A 16,412-nucleotide genomic window follows, 5' to 3' on the forward strand; every position below is an offset into this window, starting at 1 on the left:
GCCAGAGATTTCTCAGGAAGGGCTCGGCCCCCAAGCGTGACAAACGGCGTATGTATAACGCGAAAAAGGAAAAAGAAGTTTGTAACCTAGCTTTCACTTACGTAGCAAGATGAACGAGTTCTGCTACTTTGCACAGCCGCCGTGGGGGCGTCTCGCCGGACCCTAGTGTCGTTAAGATTAAGGAGAGAGACAGAGAGAGAGAGAGAGAGAGAGAGAGAAGCAGACAGAGACAGAGAGAGAGATAATTATCAATAATCTAGAGCAAAATACATTACCTCATTGCAGTCACCTCCCAGAAAAACGAATAGAAAAAAACAAAAAATGATAGCGAGACAAACCAATGGAATATTTTTTCTGTTTGCCTGGTGACATTGATTGGTGGTAGGACTGCTTTTAAGGCCTGATTAAAGAGAAATTGGGCGATGCAGTTTTTATTTACCCCCGTAGAAATTAAACTTAAAGGCCTTATTTGGTCGGATTAGGTTTTGGTATATTAAATGGTCTTGTCAATAGAGAGAGAGAGAGAGAGAGAGAGAGAGAGAGAGAGAGAGAGAGAGAGAGAGAGAGAGAGCCCAGATGTCTGCGATTCCTAAGGTGCTTCTCGGATTAAATAGAGGTATATAAATAAAGAGAAACCTGTACACTGCTAGACCAGCACATGTTTGCGGAAATCAAAGAGCAATGTAGGAGAGAATGTTGTGGAAACTATTGTAAAATTGAGCGTTTTTTTGTTGTTATAGACTCTGTAAAGATTAAGGTAAGAGTTCGCAGCTGTTAAATATCAAGTTGATGTGCTTTTTTTTTTTTGTATGAGTTAATTTCCCATTATCTTCTGTTGCTTCTTTCGAATGAACACCTTAATATTTTTTTGGAAGCTTGAATTTCAAGTCAGTGGCCCCTGTGGTGGGCTTCCATATGAATAGGATTCATCTTCAGAATAATAATATTAATAATGATAATATTCTTTGGAAGCTTGCATTTCAAGTCAATAGCCCCTGTGGTGGGCTTGTTCCTTATGAATATGGTTCATCTTTTGAATAATAATAATAATAATAATAATAATAATAATAATAATAATAATAATAATAATAATAATAATAATAATAATTGTAGTAGTATTTTTTAGAAGCTTGAATTTCAAGTCAGTGGCCCCTGTGGTTGGCTTGTTCCGTGTGAATAGGGTTCATCTGCTGAATAATAATAATAATAATAATAATAATAATAATAATAATAATAATAATAATAATAATAATAATAATAATAATTACAAGTGAACATGATATTATGACAAATTCTTGAGCCTCTTTTAAATTTTCTTTTTTAGTAAATTTTATATTATATATATTTTAGTAATATATATATATATATATATATATATTATATATATATATATATATATATTTTATATATATATATATATATTTTATATATATATATATATATATATATATATATATATATATATATATATATATATATATATATATACACGTATATATAATTACATATACATATATATAAATATATATAATTGTGTTTTCCACAACACGCGAGGTTGCAAAACAAAACTACCAACATACATAGAGAGTTTATGTCAAAGTTCATTACATAATATAACAACACAAAAAGTTAGAGAACAAACAAAAAAAAAAAAAACGTAAATGTCAATGGGACACCAGTCAACGGTGGCGACGTCAGCGACCATAACTATTGCAACGCACGTTTACCTCGGTGATCAATCGGGAAAAAAAACATCAGTCGAAAGATTGAAAAAGAACAGAAACTTTGCTGGTAGTTTCCTTAAGTCACGTTGATGTAGAGACTACAGCGAAAGGAGAATACAGGATCCAGGATTAATAGGGTACAGCTAGTCAGCACCCACATACGGAGAATTATTCGTATCACGATCGACTCCTGTTGGCGATTCGTCGTGTCTTCCACGACGTCAGAAACCGAAGTCTTTGTTTACACGATGTCGATGATCAGTACACCGCAGAATCGAACTCTCTCCGTCTCGTCCAGAAGTTTCCAGGTGACGTATGCAAGTACCTGTCGGAGAAAGAAGAGATGAATTATATATATATATATATATATATATATATATATATATATATATATATATATATATATATATATATATATATATTATATATAATTTATGTTTAATCTTGGTCACTTGCACAACTGTACTGTGCATTTACTCGAATAATAACAGGATCTCAGTTGAGCAGGGTAGTGACAGTCCGGCTACTTACCGGACGATGGGGACAGACTAGTCCTTGAAAACTTGTCACTTTAAATGAGGTCCTGTTTTATACATATCTTAGATTTTCATTTTGTTGTACGGAGATCGAGGCAGCAAATCAGTCTGAATATGCAGCTGGTAAGACTTTTCCTTTGGTCATTTTCTATGTGATTTTGAACTAAGACAGATAAGGAGAGATACAGAACCTTCACTTGTTGTACTTAGTTGCTGATATTGCCAAGAAGCATTACTAAGGGGCGAACGGAAAGTCATATTAAAATGAGGAATTTGTTACTATTTAGTTTTGAAGAGAGACGGTCAGTTACAGGAATGGTGAAGAAAGGAGAGACGGTAAACGGTCAATAGGACGGAGGAACGGAAAGGAAAAGAGGGACGGTAAATTAGAACAGGGAAACATAATAAATATCCCTTGATAAGGATGTGATATTATCCTGAAAAAAAGAATTCTTTACAGCTTATGTCCCACTGACCGAAGGGTATTCCTCAAGGACGGGCATCTTGGCGCTGTAGAAATATTCGTTTCCTGTCTTTAGCGGGCATTCCCCTGACAAGAGCAAATCGCACCCCCCAGGGCCAGGCCAAGGGAAGGGTATGCCACCGATTTTAGCCTCGATCGTTGTGGTCAAGGACTCTGCGTCGGATTCTGTGTGGATGGAAGAAGAAGAGGAACTCGTCATTAGGAGGATTCTGATTGGAAGAGAAATAGATGATAGTGGACAATGGAAGTTTTCTGAAGGAAGGTCTCGGTATGATGCTGCATGAGCCGCGACCCATGAAACTTTAATCACGGCCCGGTAGTGTCTATATCATATATCGTTGCCAGAAGCACGATTATGGCTAACTTTAACCTTAAATAACATAAAAACTACTGAGGTTAGAGGGCTGCAATTTGGTATGTTTGATGATTGGAGGGTGGATGAACAACATACCAATTTGAAACCTTCTGCCTCAGTAGTTTTTCAGATCTGAGGGCGGACAGGAAAAGTGCGGACGGACAGACAAAGCCGGCACAATAATTTTCTTTTAAATAAAACTAAAAGTGCTATATGAGGAGAAAAATTTAATGAGAGGTATGGGGAAGCATTTTGCAAAATAAAAGCTGAATGTTGAAGACAAACTCAGAAAACTGTGCTGTCTTGACCGACTTCGATTACTTATTTTTATTTTTAAAGGTCTACCTGTATGCACAGGTGTTAATTAAATTCTCCTTACCTGCTTCGAAGGTTATGTTGATATACTGTGTGGTTGGTCGACGAACGATGCAAGGAGGCTTGTCACAGTCGGCCATTTCAAAGGAGATGATTTTATCCTCAGATCCTGGTGGTAATAATAATAATAATAATAATAATAATAATAATAATAATAATAATAATAATAATAATAATAATAATAATAATAATAATGTGTTTAATCACTGTGTATTTTTTCACTATTTTAGTGAGGCCTGCTATTATGAGATTTTTATGAAAATGAATACAAGAATAAAATAATAATAATGTGAAAAATGCTGAATACAAGAACAAACAAGTAAAAAATGCTCTTTCTTCGGCGCAATCGAGTTTTCTGTACAGCCGCCAGCTACAGCCACCGAAAATAGATCTGTCTTTCGGTGGTCTCGGTATAATGCTGTGTGAGCAGTGGCCCATGAAATTTTAACCAATGTCCAGTGGTGGCGTATCCTATATCGTTGCCGGACGCACGATTATGGCAAAATTTAACCTTAAATCAAATAAAAACTACTTAGGCTAGATGACTGCAATTTGGTATGTTTGATGATTGGAAGGTGAATGATCAACATACCAATTTGCAGGCCTCTGGCCTCAGTAGTTTTTAAGACCTAAGGGCGGACAGAATAAAGTGCGGACGGATAGACGAAGCCGGCACAATAGTTTTCTTTTACAGATAACTAAAAAGCTGGCTAATAATAAACATCATTGACCTGTCCTCTGAGTTAAGGTTCTGTGGGCCGGCTAGAATGGATCTTCTTATCAAAAAGTGCTTGTCTTCTCACGGGAAAACCTTTTGCGTCATAATTTTGACATAGCCTTGGACATAATGAAACATTTATGCTCTTTCTTACTCATTTTTACTTACGTTTGTTTTGTCTGTTCGTTTGTGGGTACACGCAAAATGTTGTGTGGTTTTTCACGAAAATTTTACCAAATGGACCGTTTTACCAAGGGTGACTGTGGCGTTTGCTGTGGATGGCTCAGTCTTGGAAGAGGTTTGCACTCTCATGGAAGACTTTTATATATATATATATATATATATATATATATATATATATATATATATATATATATATATATATATATATATACAGTATATATATATATATATATATATATATATATATATATATATATATATATACAGTATATATATATACATACAAACATACACTCATGTACATACATATATTGTTATTGTTTTCTTTTGCTTGTTGTACCCTACCCAAAAAAACATTATTTTTGGTGGGAATATTATGACAATTTTTTTGGTTTAACAAGAGCCTATCGATTCCGTGTAATTGTCTAAATAGCGTAGCAGTCTATTCTCTGTAGCAATGTCAATCGGTTTTGAAGGTGCAAGGAAAGGCTCTCTATTTTCCGTTATTTGAGGGTGTACGGAGAGGCTAGGAACAACAGGTTGTGTTTTTGTAGCAAAACTTAACTGTGTAACTGAGTTTATGAAATGGTCACCTCTTCTGTAAGTTTGTGTAATGGGTGTATCTATTTTGCGTAGGTGTATGAAAAGGCTATCTATCCTGTTCGATATGTAGCAGCTATCTGTTCTGCGTAGGTGCAACAAATTGCTATCTAATCAGTTGTGGGTGTATGAAGTGCTAGTTATCTATTGTCGTACGCGTATAAACCGTTTGTGTATTTTATGTAGGTGCACAGATTAGCTTTGTATTTATTGTAGAAACCTGAAGCATCTGTGAAAATTCAGAAGGAAATTTTTGACAGCATTTTAGGGGTTTGAATGTGGCATTGGCTACTATCTTTTTATATTTTGTCATGGAGTTCTCTGGCCTAAAATGGAAGACTGCAATATCTGCAAAAATACAAAACTGGTAGATAGTCATTGCCTTACTACTGATTTTGCAGATACTGCAAATGGTAACCCCTAATTACTCGTGGAAAGCATCGAAGAATCATTCTGAAATTGCAGTAACTTTTGTATTAGTGTTTCACGAACCCAATGGGTGGCAAATCTCAGTTTCGAAAATTTTGCAGATACCGCAGTTTTCCATTTTAGGGCAGTACTGCCCTTTTACAGAAAACCCCATTCTTGGTGGGAGATTGAAAGTACCCAGTTAAGAAGTATAAAAAGTAGACGTGTGAGATTATCGTCTCTCTCTCTCTCTCTCTCTCTCTCTCTCTCTCTCTCTCTCTCTCTCTCTCTCTCTCTCTCTCTCAAGCATTCTTGAACGTGATTGTCGTATTACTATGGATGAAATCGTTGCAAATGAATATTAAGAAAGCATTCTAGTTATGAACATTAAGAAAAACGCGTTGAAGGGATTTGCAATAAAAAAATGTCAGGCTGATAAGTAAGCATTTTTATGGAGGACGACAGTAAAACTTTCTTAAATTAGGTTATTTAAGATAATGTCAGATATAAAATTGCATTGGCGGATGTTTTGAAAGCCCGATTTTTTATTTATGTATTTTCTTTCTTGTAAATTCTATGTTTCATCGTCCAGATGGAAAAATGTTAATGTTATTCCGTGCTGATATTGGTTTCCTTAAGCTGTATTGTAAGTAAGTATATTAAAAACTTAGAAAAGTGTACGGAGAACGATATAAGTTAAAAATTGTATACTGTATATGTATATATATGTATATACATAACTCAAGTTATTCGCTGTATTGTTTTCTAATTTCTTAATATGCTTCCTTACAAAGTAGTTTATCTATTAAGGAAATAAAAATCAGTACGGAATGACATATATATATATATATATATATATATATATATATATATATATATATATATATATATATATATATATAATATATTCATATATATATATATATTGATATATATAACCAGCGACCCCACGGGATATATAAAATTCCTTCGGTAATATATATATATATATATATATGTACTGTGTGTGTGTGTGTGTGTGTATGTATGTATGTATACATATATGTATATGTATAACTGAATCACGTATGGAACATGATGGCTATATAAATAGTCATATATATATATATATTTTGTCTTTATATATGTATATATATATATATATATATATATATATATATATATATATATATATATATATATATATATATTATTATTATATATATTTATACACATATGTATATGTATAATGAATATATATGTGTGGATATATAAATATATATTGTATATATATGAATATATATATTATGTTTATTTATATACATGTATTGAATAAATAAAATAAGATTATTTGAAGTCCATGTTATGTTTATGCATATAAGCTCTCTAAAATAAGATTATTTCAAGTCTCTCTCTCTCTCTCTCTCTCTCTCTCTCTCTCTCTCTCTCTCTCTATTCCCCGACTCGCAAACAACATGCATTACTCTCCCACCCATCTATCTTTGTCTCCTTAACCAGCAAAACAACAAACAAATTATTTACCGCAGTCTTGGTACAACGTCGCCGTGGCCTCTCCGACCAGAAGGAGAAGAAGAGGAAGGAGCTTGACGAGGAAGACGAACAGCTGATTCTTCGCCATGTTTTCGAAGGTCTAATTCGAGATAGGATGATGCCTCGTCCGTCGCTCCTCGCTTCTATTTATACTCCCCCGGAGCTCTCAAAGGCCTGCGATGAAAGAAATTATCTCCTTATCGTTCTTGTGAAACGGAGTGAGTTACATTCATATACCCACGCATGCATAAACGCCCGCGCGCGCGCGCTTTTGCTATTGCCTACGTACATGGTGAGTAATATGAAACGTAATTGCACACACGCACATATGTCGTTTAGTTACGTACATGGTAAGGAATGGCATGGAATGGGATATAGAGTTTAGGCCAGAGGCCAAGCACTGGGACCTGTGAGGTCATTCAGCGCTGGAAAAGAAAAATTGAGAGTAGGTAGGTTTGAAAGGTGTAACAAGAGGAAAATCTCGCAGCTGAACTATGAAATGACTGTTAGGAGAGGGTGGATAGTTAGATGGAGGAAAGAGAACATGAATGGAAGTACAATAAAAGGAATGAAAGGGGTTGCAGCTAGGGGCCAAAGGGATGCTGCAAAGAACCTTTAGTAACGCCTATAGTGCACCCCGTAAGGTGCACTGGCGGCACTAACCCCCCACGGGGTTACATATTAAGGGATATAAGTATAAACAGTGTAAGCGTAATTTTTATTCACCCACATATAGACACCTTTATCTATTATATAAAAAAAACACTAAGTACAACACACACTCACACAAACATTCTCTCTCTCTCTCTCTCTAGCACAAATACACATCTTTATTATCTATCATGAAAACCACAACTTATTTTTTAAACCAGATTGAATTCGGCCGAAGCTGCATATTTTTCCGCAACCGAGCTTATCAACATAACAAAAAAAAAAAAAAGATTATCGAAAGTTAGACTTTTTAGTTTTCTGTAAAAGAAAACTTTTGAGATGGCTATTTGTCTGTCCGTCCGCACTTTTTCCGTCCGCACTTTTTCCGTCCGCCCTCAGATCTTAAAAACTCCTGAGGCTAGAGGGCTGCAAATTGGTATGTTGATTATCGGCCCTCCAATCATCAAACCTACCAAACTGCTGCCCTCTAGCCTCAGTAGTTTTGAAAAAGTGCGGACAGAAAAAGTGCGGACAGAATAAAGTGCGGACCACACTGCAAAACAAGTCAATAAGTAAACGACACGCGAATTATTAAGGTCCACGGTAAGAGTTGTTTAGGCGGAATGAGAAGGTTCGCTACAGATCGATTTTTGAAAATATATATATATATATAAATATGTATTACCATATTATTCCCAATTTTATATATATATATAAATATGTATATATATAAACATATATATATATATATATATATATATATATATATTTATATATATATATATATAAATGTATTTATATATATATATATATATATATATATATATATATATATATATAAATGTATTTATACGGACGCCAATACAGCCCCACTCTTGAGTGTGGTTCTGTAATCATAATGAAGACTTCATACAAACACATACATACTTTAGCAACTTAACATTCCACTCCAAGAATTGTCAACCAATCTATAAAAATGTCTATTGGCGTTTATCGGACTTTGAGCTGATTAAAACGTCTGCAGGATTTTTATCGTTAGATGATTTTTAATTCATATTTTGAAGAACCTCTAAAACGCGCAGAATGTATCTTGACATTTTAAAAAAAAAGAAAGTGTATTGATAAAAGAGCTGGCGAGACACTGATAGAAGAAAAACCTTTTCCCAAAAGACGGACTTAAATTTACCATTGAAAAAATATTGGAAAATTGAGATTGAAACACACTAGTGTTTTTATCGGCGGGTTTTGCTTAGCAACAACTGCTTAACAAGTCCTGTTTATATTCACATGTAAAGTGGACCTTGTTCTCAGCTATTGACATCACACACAGAGAATTTTTTAAATTTCAAATTAACCTTTTTAGTTTTCTGTAAGAGAAAACTATTGTGCCGGCTTTGTCTGTCCGTCCGCGATTTTTTCTGTTCGCACTTTTTTCTGTCCGAACTTTTTTTGTCCGCCCTCAGATCATAAAAACTACCGAGGCTGGACGGTTGCAAACATACCAAAGTGCAGCCCTCTAGCCTCGGTAGCTTTTATTTAATTTTAGGTTAAAGTTAGCCATAATCGTGATTCTGGCAACGATATAGGATAGGCCACCACCGGGTCGTGATTAAAGTTTCATGTGCCGCGGCTCATAAAGCATTATGCCGAGGCCATCGAAAGATAGATCTATTTTCGGTGGCCTTGATTATACGGTGTAGTGGCTGTGCAGAAAACTCGATTGCTCCGAAGAAACCTCGGCTCATTTTGAACTTGTTTATGTTTGTGTTCCGCACACACAATACAGTGTGTTATTGTTGATTTAATGATTCTGATTTATCTTTTAAGATGCCAAGAAACGTTTCACCTATTAACCTGTTTATTATGTTAGTTAATTTATTGACTCAATTTATTTTTTGACTGAATGATCAATTGAATAATTAATAAGAATATTTTATTTCCTAAAATTCCTGAGATATTTTGAATATCACGGGAAATCCTGTGCAGGCAATCCTGCCCTAAAATGGAAAACTGCAGTGTCTGCAAAATTGTCGAAATTGAGATATGCCACCTGTTGAGCTCGTGAAACACTAAATACACAAGTTACTGCAGTTTCAGAATGATTCTTCAGTGCTTTCCACGAGTATTTAGGGGGGTCCCATTTGCAGTATCTGCAAAATCAGTAGTAAAGCAAGGGAGTATCTATAATTTTTCTCAGTTTTGTATTTTTGCAGATACTGCAGTCTTCCATTTTAGGGCAGAATTATCCTACAGTCTTTAAACTCGTTCCATCGTATTGTTCTTGTGAAAAATTATTGCCAAACGTGTCATGTACTGGTATAGTAGCATTCGTATACAGTTAGTAAAAGTAGTTAGTAAAGTAGTTAATGAATTAGGTGAAAAGCACCAGAATGCTATCATAAGCTAAGGAGAAGTAAAGGCTAAATCAGATCTCATGTAGGTGAGGTTACGTGTGTCCTTACAGTCCAGATTAACCTCTCTTCCAGGAATTATTTTCACAGTATTATTATTATTATTATTATTATTATTATTATTATTATTATTATTATTATTATTATTATATTATTGCAAATCTTCTTCACAATTCCGTGAATATGTTTATAAAATACAAAATCCACATTTATGTAAAGTACTGTATTTACAAAATAAAATTAAGTCCAGGAGCTTTCGAGAGCCTGCTCAGCTCCCTTCTTCAGCTAGAGCTGAGCAGGCTCTCAAAGCTCCTGGAATTAATTTTATTTTGTAGATACAGTACTTTACATAAATGTGATTTTGTATTTTATTATTATTATTATTATTATTATTATTATTATTATTATTATTATTATTATTATTATTATTATTATTATTATTATTATTATTAAGGATTATTATTCAGAAGGTAAAATTATTTTCAGTATTATTATTATTATGTTGGAAAAGGACAGTTATTATTATTATTATTATTATTATTATTATTATTATTATTATTATTCAGAAGGTTATTAACCCTTATTCATTATTAACAAAGGTAAATCCACCAAATTATTATATTATTATTGATTCCAAATTATTAAGCTTATTATTAAAGAATATTATAATTATATTCAAAGAATATTATTATTAACAAGCCCATTATTATTATTATTATTATTATTAAAGATTATCATTATTATTATTATTATTATTATTATTATTATTATTATTATTATTATTATTATTATTATTATTATTATTATTATTCAGAAGATGAACCTTATTCATATGGAACAAGCCCACAAAAGGGGGCCCCTGACTTGAAATTCAAGCTTCCAAAGAATATTATGGTGTTCATTAGGAAGAAGTAAGAGGAGGTGAAGTTAAATATAGAAAGAAGAGATCTCACTTATTAAAAAGAAAAAAAAAAAAAACATATACGTGTTCAGGCTGTGTTCACTCATACAAAGGGGTTTTCGGGGGAGGACCGAAGGTATTACGTGTTAGAGAAAAGTGCCAAAGATAAGGTGTCTGAGTTCGCCTGGTACTCATGACCTTTCTCTGGGAACGGCCACAGGCACTCGATGTTATCTCTCGCTGATGGGAAATCTCTTTGCTTTTCGTCGCTTTATCAGAAGAGTGACCTCCTCCTGGACTTTTTTTTTTTCTTCTCCCTTGCACCCCTTTTTGTACTCGAAATGCACCTGAACACATGACCTCTTCTCTCTCAAAAAAAAAAAAAAAAATGTTTATTTTTTCTACTTGAAATGCACCTGGACCTAATATGACCTCTCTCTTTCAAAAAAAAAAAAAAAAAAAAACACGTATGCATGTTTACTTTTTCCACTTGAAATGCACTTAGATACATGACTCTCTCTCTCTCTCTCTCTCTCTCTAAAGAAAATAAAGATCTCTCTGTATATTTTGTCTCTCTAGTATTAACTCTCTCTCTCTCTCTCTCTCTCTAAAGAAAATAAAGATCTCTCACGGATGTATATTTTGTATGTAGTAGTATTAACTCACTCTAAGTACTTTCTCTCTCTCATCTCTCTCTCTCTCTCTCTCTCTCTCTCTCTCTCTCTCTCTCTCTCTCACATGTAAGTACTTTTTCTCTCTTGAAAATAAGGATCTCTTACGGATGTATATTTTGTATGTAATCTATTTCTCTCTCTCTCTCTCTCTCTCTCTCTCTCTCTCTCTCTCTCTCTCTCTCACAAAACTTGCATGCATGTATATTTTGAATGTAACAGTATTATCTTATCTTCCGTGACTTTGCAAAAGGTTGTTTCATGAAGATAATAATAACTTCACTGAAAAAAAAGAACATTTTCTCATTCGTCCTGTGAATAATGAATCCGAAATGAAGTACCTTTACCCAATGTAACACATCTTTGCCACTCTGTTTATTTGCTGCAAGACCTTTACTTCTTGCATTCACTTACTGCTTTCTCTTAGTGTTTTCGCCCTTTCCTTAGATTCCACCTAGCACTCATTCAAGCTTGTGTTTTTTCCCTTCTTGAATAAAAAAGCTTCTCTCATTTTAGTTTTCTGTGAAAGAAAACTGTCGTGACGGCTTTTCTGTCACTTTTTCTGTCCGCCCTCAGATCTTAAAAACTACTGAGGCTAGAGGGCTGCAAACTGGTATGTTGATCATCCACCCTCCAGTCATCAAACATACCAAACTGCAGCCCTCTAGCCTCAGTAGTTTTTATTTTATTTAAGGTTAAAGTTAGCCATAATCGTGCTTGTGGCAACGATATAGGACAGGCCACCACAGGGCCGTGGTTAAAGTTTCATGTGCCACAGTTCATACAGCAATATTACGAGACCACCAAAAGATAGATCTGTTTTTGGTGGCCTTGATTATACAATGTACAGAACACTCGATTGCGCTGAAGGAACTTTGGCGCATTTTCTTACTCTGAATAATTTTAACCATCTATCTTTCTATTATGGGAAATTCCCATAATAGACCCATCTTATAGACAAGGACTGCTGTGAACTCTAGACAGGTCAGGTAATGGGAGCAGATTACATAATTATAGGAAAAGCCTTGAAGTCTTTTGCTGTTACTTAGGTCAGGTAAGCTACAGTGAAAATTAAACCTGCTTAGGCAGTATTTGAAGCGTCAGTTTGTCAATAACAAATCAACTAGTTTTTGTGAGTTTGCAAATAATGAAAATTGCATGAATATGTCAATAAAAAATCCATTAGTTTCTGTGATTTTACAAATAACGGAATAAGCACCTGAATTCTGCAGTCACTGAAATCGAGTTTTCTGTACAGCCGCTACAGCGTACAATCAAGGCCACCGAAAATAGATCTTTCGGTGGTCTCAGTGCAATGATGTATGAGCCGCAGCCCACGAAACTTTAACCACGGCCCGGTGGTGGCCTAGCCTATACCGTTGCCAGAAGTACGATTATGGCTAACTTTAATCTTAAATAAAATAAAAACTACTGAGGCTAGATGGCTGCAATTTAGTATGTTTGTTGATTGGAGGGTGGATGATCAACATACCAATTTGCAGCCCTCTAGCTTCAGTAGTTTTTAAGATCTGAGGGCGGACAGAAAAAAGTGCGGACGGACAGACAAAGCCGGCACAATGGTTTTCTTTTACAGAAAACTAAAAATCAGTAGTTACTATAGCACCATCAAATGCTCAGTATTGTTTTGCCGCTGGAATCCTAAACATCAATTTTAGTCGTAGTGAACAGTCACAGCATAAGAGTGGAACCTATTTGTTTTCGGCTAAGGTTATTTGATAAATAATAGATTTATGTAACTGAGGTTTCACCACGGGAAGAATTATGTAAAATATTGCTACCGTAGAGGACACATTAGCTTTCATATCTGTCTGGTAAAGAGGGGCTGTCCATTATGAAAGTATCAACATAGGGGGGGGGATAGCGCCGTCAGTGCACCTCATGCGGTACACTGTAGGCATTACTTAAGGCTCTTTGCAGCGTCCCTTCTGCCACCAGCTGTAACCCCTTTCATTTCTTTTACTGTACCTCCATTCATATTCTCTTTCTTCCATTCATAGTTCCACTACGAGGTTTTCCTACTGTTACACCTTTCATACATTTTTACTCAATTTCCGTTTCAGCGCTGAATGACCTCATAGGTCCCAGCGCTTAGCCTTTGGCCTAAACTCAATTCAATTCAATTATGAAAGGAATACTCATCTTTACAAAATTTTTAAGTAAAGCTAATGCACAATATTTTTTTTTTTACAAAATCTCATGTCTAATGAAACACATTATATGGAGACTGACTGAACATTTATCTTATTTATTATTAAGGAGAAACAAATCCACAGTTATGTATATGTACATATATTTAAAGATAAAACTGTGCAGATTCCCGAAAGTTATCTGTACAGTTTTATCTTTAAATATATGTACATATGCATAACTGTGGACTTGTTCCTCCGTTTATCTTATCGTCATTATTTGACTGAGGATAGAAGGAAAGAGAATAATTAAAGGGATAAAAAAAGATTGAATTTTCATATATCCCGCAGGAGGTGGAGGGAGCAAAACTGACCAGGTACATTTACTGAAGCACACACTGTTCTTTCCCAAAAGATGAACCCCATTCATATGGAACAAGCCCACTGGGACCATTGACCTGAAATTCAAGCTTCCAAAGAATGTAGTGATCATTAGGAAGAAGTAAGAGGAGGTAAAGGGAAATACAGAAAGAGGAGATCTCACTTATTAAAAAAGAGGAAAAATAAATTAATATATTAATAAATAGAAAAAATGTACTAGAATGTGAGGAGAATAGCACTACATGCCGTTTTGTCCGTCACCTTATATTTCATTACTAGTAAGCAGACGTCTTCTGTACATGCCAACAAAACTCTTATGTCTTTTCCAAATGGCCCTTAAAATTTTGACGAAAATGGTGAAAGCATTCAAACATAGTTACGCCAAACCAAAGTCAGTGATGCAGACACGGTCAGGTCAAATGATGACCCAAAGGTCACCGTTAACTTCTGGTACCATTTCATTATCATCAGATCAAGTTATTTGCAGACAAGGTCAGGTCAAATGATGGCCAAAGGACCACCATTAACCTCAGGTGTCATTTCATTATCATCAGATATACATATTCGCTGACAGGGCCAGGTCAAATGATGGCCAAAAGACCACCATTCACTTTAGATACCATTTCATTATCATCAGCCTAAGTTATTCGTAGACAGGGTCAGGTGAAATGATGACCAAAAGACCACCATTAACCTCAGGTACCATTTCAATATCATCAAATAAAGTGACGACAATAATGTGCCGTTACATAGCTTGCGATCCCCAACTACTACTATTCAGGACTAAACAGTCGCCGAGTCTAAAAATACAGGCGCATTTTACGAGATCGAATCTAACCGTGAATTTAGATCAAATGCCGTTTTAGCTTATATAAATACACGCAGGTTAGTAGGAGGTAGACTGATGATGTATTTAAAAAAAAATGAAAAAGGTTCTGAGAAATGAATTGTAGGTTAACGCATCTGTTTGGTTTAGGAGTGGGCTGGGTAGGCTGTTTTGAAGATGATCGTAGTTGACTAATTGATGCTTATTTTGGTCTTATTTTCGGTCCAGGCAGTCCTAAATTGCATTCTTACTTTAATATGTAATTTTTGATAATGTTAGACCTGGCTTATGGGATCTATTTGAATTATTGAGACCAGTCCGTAAACTGAATTACAATCCCGGCGTAACCTAGTCGAGGCCACTGAGACATTAAGAAATTTTGACAAGTTTTCGCCTACAGTTTAATAATTCATTCTGAAACGATTGAGATGTTGGTTTAGTGTTGATTTTTATGTGATTTTGAGATTTTTGGGGTTAAAACTGAAGTCTAGGCCAGCTGGTTCCTGCTAGTCGGCGACCATAGTATTTAGTTCCATTTGCTTATGGTGTTCTTTATGTTTATGCATTATGTTTGGATTTATGATGTTCACAACCTTTTTTTTTTTTGTTTTTATGTTCATCCTATGATACTTTAGGCTAGCATAGGCCTGGTTCCTTGCCAAACACCCGACCTTGGCCTGTGTATTTATATGACTGGTTATTTTTGGTGTTGGACATTTTTTTTTCTCCACCTCTATCCCTACTAGTAAGACAGCCAAAAGCTACTGCATTGCACTAGTCAGAAATGTAAGAAGTGCGTAGCCTAAATCACAACGGCCAAATCAGTTGAAAAAATACCTCGTACCAGTGATCCGTAGCCCAACAATCACCCAAAAAGGTTCAAAATTATAGTACGAGTAGTTACAGGAACCTTATTTTCCCCTAACCTAACGTAGGGCACTAGGTCCTGCCCAACAGGGTTGCCATTCTTCCAGGCTGAGGTTGTAGGTGAAGAAACAGTGGAGAATTGGGGCTCCCTGACCCTTCATATTTCCTCCTTCAGGTCTTCTGAGACTTAAAAGGGAACAGCAACCAAACCCTAGTAGGTGGCTATACCTGAAGTGGCAGTGTCTGGGATGGCGTTTTCCTAAACACCCTGTCAAGAAGTTCAAGTTTGTTCCTTCTAGAAAGGGCTAGCACCTTATGGACCCCTCCATTTCAAAATGGAGGTAGATGCTGAGGTGGTCTGTTCCCATCTGCTGCTAGCGTCCGGATGCCTGGCCTGCTAATAAGCACCATGGAAGCCTAGGTGGTCTGATCCCTGTAGGAACCTCGCCACCAATCCTTCTTGCCTACCTTCCTTGATTGCCCAAAACTTTAGCCCTGGCTGCAGAGGTGAAGGCATTGCTGGAGGTGAAACACTTGAAGCGCAGGGTCCATTTGCTGCTTATTACTAGGCCACTTGTTGCATGGCGACTGTAGACTCTATTGCTGAACGAGCACTTGCTCTTCATTGTGTTTAACCTCTTTGA

The 16,412-nt window shown here is 35.4% G+C and overlaps 2 protein-coding genes across 7 annotated transcripts in view; one reads left to right on the forward strand and one right to left on the reverse strand.

Annotated features, from left to right (window-relative positions):
- The window catches only part of LOC136840735 (retinol dehydrogenase 13-like), a 256,460-nt gene that overhangs the window by 148,883 nt on the left and 91,165 nt on the right, over positions 1-16,412 (forward strand). For 2 of the 6 annotated variants that reach the window (XM_067107558.1, XM_067107560.1), the window contains exon 1: positions 14,838-14,960. The exons of 3 other annotated variants lie outside the window; for them this stretch is intronic. The gene's annotated coding sequence lies outside the window, so the exon portion shown is untranslated. Of the gene's footprint in view, positions 1-14,833; positions 14,961-16,412 lie in introns of those variants that run through there. One more of the 6 variants, XM_067107555.1, reaches the window with a different exon arrangement.
- On the reverse strand, positions 1,899-7,062 carry LOC136841248 (NPC intracellular cholesterol transporter 2-like). Its single transcript, XM_067108253.1, has 4 exons — positions 6,905-7,062; positions 3,479-3,583; positions 2,737-2,909; positions 1,899-2,049 (listed from the first exon to the last, which is right to left on the reverse strand). Exons 1-4 carry the CDS (start codon positions 6,999-7,001, stop codon positions 1,966-1,968), a joined length of 459 nt encoding a protein of 152 aa, XP_066964354.1. The 5' UTR covers positions 7,002-7,062; the 3' UTR covers positions 1,899-1,965.

The sequence above is a fragment of the Macrobrachium rosenbergii genome, chromosome 8 (genome assembly GCF_040412425.1).
Source record: "Macrobrachium rosenbergii isolate ZJJX-2024 chromosome 8, ASM4041242v1, whole genome shotgun sequence".
Classification (NCBI taxonomy): domain Eukaryota; kingdom Metazoa; phylum Arthropoda; class Malacostraca; order Decapoda; family Palaemonidae; genus Macrobrachium; species Macrobrachium rosenbergii.